At 32.5% G+C, this 10,821-nt stretch overlaps 2 protein-coding genes and 1 pseudogene across 2 annotated transcripts in view; 2 read left to right on the top strand and 1 right to left on the bottom strand.

Annotated features, from left to right (window-relative positions):
• The first annotated feature begins 3,591 nt into the window (after window positions 1–3,591).
• LOC106339205 lies at window positions 3,592–6,003 on the top strand (annotated as a pseudogene).
• Window positions 6,004–6,371: 368 nt separating this feature from the next.
• LOC106340781 (transcription factor IBH1-like) lies at window positions 6,372–7,142 on the bottom strand. The gene has a single exon (XM_013779625.1). It carries the CDS (start codon window positions 7,086–7,088, stop codon window positions 6,624–6,626), a length of 465 nt encoding a protein of 154 aa, XP_013635079.1. The 5' UTR covers window positions 7,089–7,142; the 3' UTR covers window positions 6,372–6,623.
• A 2,933-nt stretch (window positions 7,143–10,075) lies between these two features.
• LOC106339204 overlaps window positions 10,076–10,821 on the top strand; it is a 3,989-nt gene continuing 3,243 nt past the window's right edge. The window contains exon 1 of the mRNA XM_013778000.1: window positions 10,076–10,681. Within this exon, the coding sequence (XP_013633454.1) occupies window positions 10,076–10,681 (606 nt within the window). The remainder of the gene's footprint in view (window positions 10,682–10,821) is intronic.

The raw sequence follows: 10,821 nt of genomic DNA, 5'->3' as shown, positions 1-10,821 counted from the left end.
CTATTTTTACACTTCATTTTTAATTAAATAATTTTTAGTATCATGTTTATCATTAAATTTTCTATACTATCAAATAACTTCTTACAATTCTCTTATGGTTAGGAATTAAAAAATATGATACAAATCTCTTTTGTTTAGAATTTTCTTTTTAAAAGAAAAGAACTATCAAATATATTTTTTACAGTTTTAGGGTGTTAGAAAAGAAAATTAAAACTACATAATCTTTTATAATTATTTTTTTCTAGGATTTAGAAAATAAAAATACAATCAAATAATTATTTCCAGCAAATATTAACTATTTTTAAAAGTTGCTATTTTCAAAATTCGTTTTCTCAATTTCACTAATATTTTAAATTAAATATTTTCAGTATCATATTATTTTCAAAATTCGTTTTCTAAATATCACTAATATTTTTAATTAGATATTTCAGTATCATATTTATCATTAAATTTAAAAAGTAAAAATTACTTTTACAATTCTATTTGGTCAGGATTTAAAAGGAAAAAAAATCTTATTTGGTTAAAATTAAAAGAGGAAAATTTTATTTTTCAAATTTCTTTTATTTAGGATTTTAGGAAAAAAAAATTATTTTCACATAATGATAGAATTTTATTCATACATACACAATTTTTTTTTGTACAAATGTCACAATCATATCAGGTAAAATATTTGAAGCTATTTTTGGTTTATAATTTTTTAACACAAAATTTTCTATTAAAAAGAAAAGTTAGTTATTTATAAGAAATAAGTTACTTTGATTTTTTTTAAAAAGGAAAATTCTAACTATAATTTGTTCTTTTTTTTTAAGAATTTTATACAACTAATATATTTTCAATAAAAAAAATTATTTTTAGTTAATTATATTATGTCTTATACATACAAACATATATTTCTCATATTTACGCATACTTATGTACGATAAAAACATAATAATAATAAAAACTTGTGTTAGCGTCATAAGATGTAAAAAGGATGATAAAAAAATTGAGTTGTTTAGAGAAATTAAAAGAAAATACTCAGATAATATTTTTATCGTCAATACTATTTTTTGTGAAAATAATATGAGAACTTTAAACCTAAATATAGATGTGAAAATAATATTTATTTTGGTTTATATTTTTGTAGCATACATTTATCGGTTAAAAAGAAAAGTTAATTATTTATATGAAAATAATAAGAGTACTTTTACTTTTTTTTTACTTAGGTTTTAAAAAAAGGAATATCACTTATTTTATAGTTAGTTTTTCTATTTGATTTTTATTAAATAATTTCTTGTACTTGTAGGTTTTTATAATTCGTTTTTATTTGAATTTGTTTTTTAAATTAATATTTTATCTTATAATATCTTTCTTTGGTATCTTTAAAGATGAAAATATGCAAAATATTTTAAAAAGAAAAAATACTTTCAAATAGATTTTTACAATTATTCTTTGTTTATAAAATTTTCAAAAATTAAATTTACTATCAAATATTTTTAAAATATTATAAAAAGAGCCATACAAATATAATTGTAAAAGGCTATGTAATAGTAATTTTTATTTTCTTAACTGCTAAAAAGAATAATAAACTATATTTTTGTAATAATTTTCTTTTTCTAGTGTCCAAAAAAATGTAATAATAATTTTCTTTTTCTAAATCTTTTTAAATCCTAATAAAAGAGAATTGTAACATATTTTGGACACATGTCACAATCTTAATAAATTAATTGACATATGTCGCAATCATGTTAATTAACAACTTTGAACAACCAAGCTTTATATAATAAGATATAAAATAAAAATTAAAATTAAAAAATTCCTTATATTTCTCTCTGTCACAACTTCGTTGATCACAAGATTTTTAAACTGTTACTCAGTTATTGTAGAAGAGGTTTGACTCGCTATTGTTGTAAATCATCTCTACCAGCATTAATGTACGTTTCTAAATTTTTGGCACATGACACTAAACACTTTTAAAAAATAATTCATATTTACTTTCTAGATCAAAACAAACATCAAGTAGGTTTTCCTTTTTACAAAATATGTTTTATGCAGCAAAAAAATATGTGATAATCTTATAGAAATATTATACATGTTTACTTTCGGATCAATATACACTTTTTATTTTTCTTATATAATGTTATTAAATTTTGTAGATTTTTTCTTAAGCAAAAACTTTGAAATAAAAAGAACGAAAAGATTACAAGAAATACCGACTTCAATTAGCTACAAAATATGTTAATATTTTATTTGCAATTTATGGAAGAGATATGTTTTTCTGATTTTTCATATATCCAATAATTTTAATTTTTGAATGTTGAATATATCTTGATTCCATATCGAACGTCCCGGTGCGAAGCACGGGAGATCACTAGTAACCGATCTAAACCAGAATAAACCAGAGATATTTAATCTCTAATAAATAACACGGCGTTTCTTTCATTATTTGTTTTTATTTCATTAAACGGGCCCAAACAATGAAACCATGACTGAAGAATATTGTGTTTTTGCACAAAAAAAAGAAGAATATTGTGCACGTAAATTTAAACACAATAATACAATGCCTGTTTTATATTTGTAAAATACTATATCCAAAAAAAGACTGGGTAAAACATCTCTATTGTACATTATAATTGAAGAAATCTGAAGAGTGATTAAACATGCTTATGATTATTGTGGTTCAAACAAATTAGCTTAAAAGAATTACCAATGAGAAGTTCAGAAAAAAAAAAAACTTCAAACAAAAGAGATAAAAGATCAGGTATATATCGGTCAAAAACAAAATTTGAAGAGAGACCATGTTATGAGTTTGAAACTCCAAAATATGAAAGATCCTACTAATTAAACATGTTCACATTGATAGAACGTATAAATAACGCCAAGGCTTATAAAACTCGCAAACTTTTAAATAAGCGGACAGAAACAATGTAGAAGCTCGTTGTTTGATTGTGTGTGTTGAGAAACCGAAACCGCGTAAAAAGAAAAGGTGAGCCAATCTTCTTTATTTCTTAAAAGGTTTTTTCATTACACAGATTAGATCTTTATAAAAACAAAAACAGAAGCACACATGTGGTAAAAAAAAATTGATTTGAATAAATTTAACATTTTTTCAAAAAAAAAACAAACTATTAGCTCACAAAACCAAAAATATATTTAAATTATAAAGATTTTAAAAGATTAAAATGTATTTTAAAAATTTTCTTTATTCTTTAAACAAAAACATGTTTTAGTGTCATCTTAGAGTATTTAAAATTATACATTTTTAATAGAAATTTATAATAAAATATAGAGTTAAAATTAATTAATTAATTAATATTAAAATATAAGTGATATTAAAATTGATTTTCCTATCGAGACATATAGTAATTGTTGACTCGAGTGAGTCAATGTTAATTAGCTTAATTAATTCGAGAAATATAAAACGAATCTATCGCATTTTGTAATTTTGTTATGAATTAAATAACTATTATAATTACCAACTAAAAACAACTATTAGAATTAACCTTAATCCAAAATTCCTCGACCGTCCATTAATCTATAAAAAGATTAATCTAACCACAACACTTCATCTCTCTCACCGTCTCACACTCCCCTCGCTTGCTTCATGTAATCATGTCGTCGTTTCACCGATGCTCTCCCGTAGTACTGCTTCTCCTCCTCCTCTGTTTCTCCGTTGCAGCTTCCGAAGATTCCTCTCCTCATGGCTGCTCCAATAAGTTTCAAACGGTAAAATTCCATTTTCATGATTCTCTTCACACTCTCTTCCTTCCCATTTACTCATCCTCAAACCTTCCACTTACAGGTGAAGGTCTTAAACTGGTTCCTACTTTACCGGCTTAACTGCTCAGTTCGGAGCTTCCTTACCTTCTAAAGCTCGTCAAAGCCGTAAACTTCACGCTTCTCTTGTAGATCCTTCGGACTCATGTTACATTCTCTCTTCAAGGGTCAGTCTCTCTCTTCTTTCTCTCTCTTAAAGTTTATGACTTTGCACAGGTTACTGAATGTTTGTTTCCAGTTAGATGGACGCATTGCATTGTCCTTCCGTGGGAACTGTGAGTTCACTGAGAAGGCAAAACACGCTGAAGCAGCTGGCGCTTCTGCTCTGTTGGTCATTAATGACAAAGAAGGTTTGTTTTTTGAACTTTTTTCAAAATGGGTTTGTGTAAAGATAGAAGCTTTGTGTTGTGACTGTTGTCTGATTTACTCTTTTTTTTTTTTTTGGTTAGATATTGATGAGATGGGGTGTGTGGAGAAAGACGTCTCTTTGAACGTGACTATACCTGTGTTAATGATCTCTAAGTCAAGCGGGTATGCTCTCTACAAGTCTATGGTAGAACACAAGAGTGGTGAGTGTGTGTAGTTCGTTAAATAGGCTTTATTTAGTTGTTGTTGATATTCTAAAAAACGTTTATTGTTTTTGTAGTTGAGCTTCTGTTGTACGCACCAACTCGTCCTGCTGTGCGGCAGGGTTGCTGTTGCTCATGGCTGTTGGAACCGTTGTCGTTGGATCTCTGTGGTCTGAGCTCACAGATCCTGACCAAGCTGATGAATCTTACAGCATATCATCAAAGGTTAACCATCTTGTTTGGTATTCACCATTGGTATGGTAGCTATACTAAACGAGAGGCTAGGAAGATTGATTTAGAACTTAATTTTTGTTCTCCAGGAGAAGGAGATCCTTTATATAAGTGTCACAGGTGCTGTGTTCTTTATAGTAACAGCGTCCGTTTTTCTGCTGCTGCTTTTCTACTTCATGTCATCATGGTTAGTATTGGTGCTCATCATCTTCTTCTGCATTGTTGGCATGCAGGTAACAGTCCTGTGGTTTTGAAACTAGACTAGTGTGTAGAATATTTGAGATTTGAATGTATGTTTGTTTTCAGGATATGCATAAGATCATTATGGCAGTTTTATTGAGGTATTCTCAGTTAATTCTTAAATATTAAACTTTTTAACATCTCTTAATTGGATATTATGTTGTGATCCGCCTACAGAAAGTGGAAACATCTTGGTCGGAAAACTGTGAAGCTCCCTTTGATTGGGACAGTGTCATGGATGTCGGTTGATTGTGGTGAGTTTCTAAATCGCAAACCATGTCAATTTTAGCTGGTTGAGATCCTTACTTTTTAGATCACTTCTTTTGTAGGTTGCTCAAGGAGACAGGAGCAGCGGGGAGTCTATGCCCATGTTGCTCAGGATTCCTCGGTTTTTCGATCCTTGGGGTGGCTATCACATGATTGGTTTTGGGGACCTTTGCGTCCCTGGTATGCTCATTTGCTTTGCTTCCAGGTATACCACTTCTCAGAGCTTTAAACAACAAACTTGGAACCTTAAAAAATCTCCAGAGCTTATTTTAAATTGCTCTTCTCTTTGGTTTTAGATATGACAAGTTCAAGAAGAGGGTAGTGTCAAGTGGGTACTTTCTTTGGTTGACTATTGGCTATGGAGTAGGTAAGTTTCACTCTTCAAACATAGCTGAAGCATTTGTTTCTTTTTAGACAAGTAATATATATTGATTTCTTGTTCAAGACGGCTTCTTACTTTCTGTTGTGTAGGTCTGTTACTGACATGTTTAGGTCTGTATCTAATGGACGGACATGGCCAGCCTGCGCTTCTCTACATTGTTCCCTGCACACTTGGTAAAATACCGGAAGCTTGAGTTTCTCTTCTACCATCTGTTCCTGTCCGTTAACAAAACCTGATGTGTTGTTTCTCTCTAGGTTTGGCTGTCATTAAGGGGTTGGTGAGAGGAGAGCTTAAAGAGCTATGGAACTACGGTATCGAAGAATCAGAGTCTCACACGCCAGAGGATCCTCTGCCTGTGGCATAAGACTCATGACATGTTGTACAGAGTCCATATATATAATCTTCTCTTGATTTTAGATGCATGATCATTTATGTGGAGTTGACCGGTCTATGTACATGCACGTGTGTTTCATTATTGATAAAGTAGGCCAATCGTATGAAACATATGTATGACCAACTTCATAATAGTATAATAAGTATATGACACGTGGATAATCCAGTTCCCACGTAAAGTTGCGATCGCTTAATTAGAAAGAAAACAAAATCGGAGTTACGTAGTTTAGTAGTCTTTTCGTTAAATTATGTGATTGTGTTGTAATTTGATTTCAATTCGGCATGAATACTGTAGTCTGTGCGTTATAAAAAAGGGGTATAATATCAGTTCTGTAACATTAACATGTGTATTAGTATAAGCGCTATATATACAAATTATAATGTAGATTTTATGATAGTTATAAATTTATAATGAAACTATAGTTTATTTTGTAAATTAGAAGTAAAATATATAATCCAGCCATAGAAACATCATTCTCATAAAGAAAAAGAAAATAGTGAATATATAGCTTCAACTGCAAGTTCCCAAACCCTAATGTTTATAACGTTTTTTTTTAATATACAAAAGCAATACCAACTTAAACAGCCATAGAATGATAAATATAAAATCCCCTATTATCAAAAATTAAAAAAAAAATCTTTTGTAACTTATTGACTAATACATATCCACACATTTTATATTCATATACCCTATCTTACACGTATGTGATCACCCCATTCCAATACTATGTGTATCGTATATCGTTATATGCATCATTGATGATGATTATGATTATTGATGATGATCATTTCGGAGACAAGCCATCAACAAGACACTGCATGACCTTGACCTGCATGCTAAGGCACTTGATATAATGAGCCGTCTCCTCCATCAGCTTTGAAGTCTCCATTGCTCCGCCTCCGGGAACAAGATTCCTCAGCCTCTCCGCCGCGGGCTCCTCTACTGGATCTCTCCGGTTTCTCCTCGGCCACGTCACCCTCTTCCTCCTCCTAGAAAGTCTTACGTTCTTGTTGTTTCTTTTAGCGGCTTGGTGTAAGAGGCTTCTACTCCACAGCCGGTTAGTCCCCCCGGCTGCTCTGGCCATGGACACGTACGCGGCCTTCTTGATCTTCTTGACACGATCCTTTGTTTTGTCAGGAGAACTGAAAGGGATTTGGGTTCGGAGGTTTGAGAGGGTTTGGAGGAAGTGGAGGGCAAAAACGTCCTTTTCAGGGACGCCTGTGTATATGGGGTTGTTTCCAGAGCCCATTGTTTGGGTTCTTTAAGAAAAGAAAGAACTTGAGTTGAGAACCTTTATAAAACCTTTTTGAGAATGACACAATATTAGGGTTAATAAATAGTGGAGAGAGAAAGAGGGGAGAGAGAGAGGAAAAAAATACTACTATTTAGTGTACCTTAGAGCGTGATTAACCCGGGGTTTTTAGGATGAGGTTGTTAGAAGAAGTTAATAAATTGTTTCTTAACTTTTAACTAAAAAAGTTAAGAATCGGTTCTTAACTAAGGATTTTAAGAACCGGTTCTTAACTTTTTTAGTTAAAAGTTAAGAAACGGTTTTTTAACTTCCGCTAAGAATCCCACTCTAAGAACCCCGGGTTATCATGGTCTTATATTTAACATTTCTTTTACAATTATGGTTTTTATATCACAAGACACACCTATCAAATTCACTATAAAGTTCAACCATATGTAAAGTTTTTAAGATGTTTATTATTTCATGTTCTAAATATGACAAAAATTGTAAAGAAAACCTTATATGAAGAGATGAAGAGAATTAGATGTGCTATTAGCTTTAATAGATTGAATTTAGGAGCTTTATAAATGACTCGTCAAATGTAATTGCATGAAAATATGAGAATGTGAAGTTTAAGTAATAAAGTGGTAGTTCTCTAATTATCTTGTACTATTAAAATGTTTACTGGTGGATAGTTAGATGTCTTTTATTTCCATTTAACTTCCTTGTATTCATAATCTTTTATTACTTTTCCAAAAGAGAAACCATTTTGAGCTAAACCATTTTGAGCTTACAAGATAATTAGATGTGTTAAATCATTTTAAGTTAGAGTTTAAAACTGAAGTAATGAAGTTTACATAGAAAAATATGTATTTCGATAAGTATAATATATGCAGGGTTAAGTCTTTCAGAAATAAATTAAATGGGCATTTTAGTGGAAAACAATGTTTTGGTTTCAAGGAAAAAGAGTGATGCCAATATATTAACAGAACTTGGCTATATTTTACCAATTTGAAATACATAACATAAATGTTAGTATTTCAACTTTTTTTTTAAAACAGATGATGTTTACGTAGACGCAAAATAATTAAACCCTTTTGGCTCGTAGCTTTGTAGAATCGGAAAAGGAGCAATTAGGAGCAGGCATCAGGTTATGGAACAAAATTCCACCCTCATTTTTATGTTTGTTTGTTTTGATAAAATGTTAATTTTAGCGACGAATGCTTATGGATTAATTAACGTGAACAGCTAATAGAGACGATTATGATAAATATTAGGTAAGCTATATATATCTTATCTAATATGTATTCATTCATGTTAACATTAATTAATGATGATACGTATGCAATGATTCTGGGAACCATCTAAGCTCTTTTTTCTTTTTAGTAAAAGCCTAAGCCCATTTTTATTGCAAAAGAATTAACAGCAAAACCCAACAAAAAAAAACTCCATTAGTTTTGAGTTATATCACTTGCCCGATCTCTTACAAACAAGATTCAGCACAATCCATCGCTGGCGAAACAACCGATGTAAGAGTTTTATTTGATCCGAGTTTGAAGTTTGATCCGAAGTAACACAGTTTTTGTTGATAAAAATATGAAGTACTACAGTTGAAAACAAAACGGGGGGGGGGGGATCGAAAGACGTAAAAGCCGCTCGCATCAACAAAGATAAAACGTGATCAAAGATATAAAAATATTCACCATGCAAGATCAGCGACACGAGTTTATAAATACATCTTCTCTTGTTAGTAGTATTTGAGATAATTTAATTGGTTTGACCAAAGATGACACCAGCATTAGATTATATGTACACTATATAATAAACAAATTTTAGAAAACAACTCAAACAAAAAAGAGAGAGCCAGAGAGGAGAAGAGAGACTTGAGGAATACAATTTGTGTTTGGTTAAGGCTATAATTTAGCATTAGTCCCATCTCTTTTGTGTTAATCACTCTCTCCCTAACGCTTTTCCGCCGGACGTATTTTACACGCCATTAATTATTTTGTTTTATCACTAATTATCATATATCACTCTCTAAAATTACTTCAAAATTAATTAATTCCCTTAATAAGTCCCAAAGTTTTTCCATAAGGTTTCAAATTATACATCTATATCATAGGAGAAATATTTTTAGTTTATCAGGTAATAAGTATCTGGAGTCTAACTAAATGAATAGTAATAATTTTAAATTAAATAATAGAGATTAGCTAAAGAAGGAGGTTAAGAAGTGGTAGAGTGGGGCCACTAATGGGCCAACCACCACATGAAGGCACATGGCTATGGCCTTTACCCACCCCCACATTCCTTTCTCTCTTATCTTTAACTTTTAATTTCTGCTTTAATTACTTGATTAGTATTAGCTACACGCCTACACCAATCGTTTTTATTTGATTCTCCGCTTCATTTTCTGTAATTAACAGTTAGTCGTTGGGAATAAAATTAAAATTATTCAGCTTGTTATAAATCCATGATATAGATATGTGGATTGCCATTAACCATCAAGGAGGTTTACATCTGACCCGACTATCCGGTCCGTCTACACCCGTCTCCGGTCCGTCTACATCCGTCCAAGACTAGTCAAGATGAAGACTCATTCAGCCGGAGCATTTATGAGCTTTGACCAAGTCTATATCTTTGTAATGAATGTGGTCAATATGTATTAAATGCGAGATTCTCTCCTTGTTGTAAACCCTTGTGAACCTCCACTATATATTGATAGTGAGAGCTAATGAGAAAGACACAACTTTCACAGCAACACTTCTCTCATATTTCTAACACGTTATCAGCACGATTGTGCTCTCCACCTGAGAAATCTCTCTCAGCCGACGTTCCCCTTTCCGGCCAGCTCCTCCGGTGCTCAGCCTTTGCTCCATCGGCGCTCAGCCTCCTCTCCACCAGGCCACCTCTCTCTCTCCGCCGGAAAACTCCTCTCTCTCTCAAATTCCGGCCAACTCTCAGCCTCTCTCTCACGGTGGTCCGCTCAGATTCTTGTGGTGAAAAAGATGTCGAAAATCAACAACCTTGAATATGCTTTCCTCAATCTCTCCGGAGATAATTACCACCAATGGGAGCTTGATACCAAATTCCTCTTAAGGTCCAGAAACCTTGGTGATACTATCACTGAAGGCACTGAGCCATCAGACAAGGATAATTACAAGGCACTTGTTGTCATTCGCCATCACCTTGCTGAAGGTCTCAATGACCAGTATCTCACAATTGAGAATCCTCTGGAACTTTGGACAGAGTTGAAAACCAGGTTTAATCATCAGAAAACTGTGATATTGCCAAAAGCCCTTTATGATTGGAGAAACCTGAGAATCCAAGACTATAAGTCTGTGGAAGAGTATAACTCGGCTTTGTTCAAAATAGTCTCAAAGTTGAAACTTTGTGGTGAGACTATTACTGATGTTGATATGTTGGAGAAAACATTCTCCACATTCCACACCAGCAATGTTGTGCTTCAGCAACAGTACCGAGAGAAGGGTTTCTCCACTTATGCTGCCTTAATCTCTTGTTTGTTGCTAGCTGAGCAAAACAATGAGTTGCTCATGATGAACAGTGAGCTAAGGCCTCCTGGTGCTAAAGCATTGCCTGAGGCACATGCGGCCGTAGAGCCAAAGGATGAGACTCCAAGAGAGTCATACCATGGTCGCATGAGAGGCCGTGGTAGATGGCAAGGTCGTAACCGTGGATTTCAACCACGTGGCCGTGGATTTCAACCACGAGACCATCTTGGTCGCAGCCGAGG

This window comes from Brassica oleracea, chromosome C4 (genome assembly GCF_000695525.1).
Source record: "Brassica oleracea var. oleracea cultivar TO1000 chromosome C4, BOL, whole genome shotgun sequence".
Classification (NCBI taxonomy): domain Eukaryota; kingdom Viridiplantae; phylum Streptophyta; class Magnoliopsida; order Brassicales; family Brassicaceae; genus Brassica; species Brassica oleracea.
This window is presented reverse-complemented; position numbering and strand designations above follow the sequence as displayed.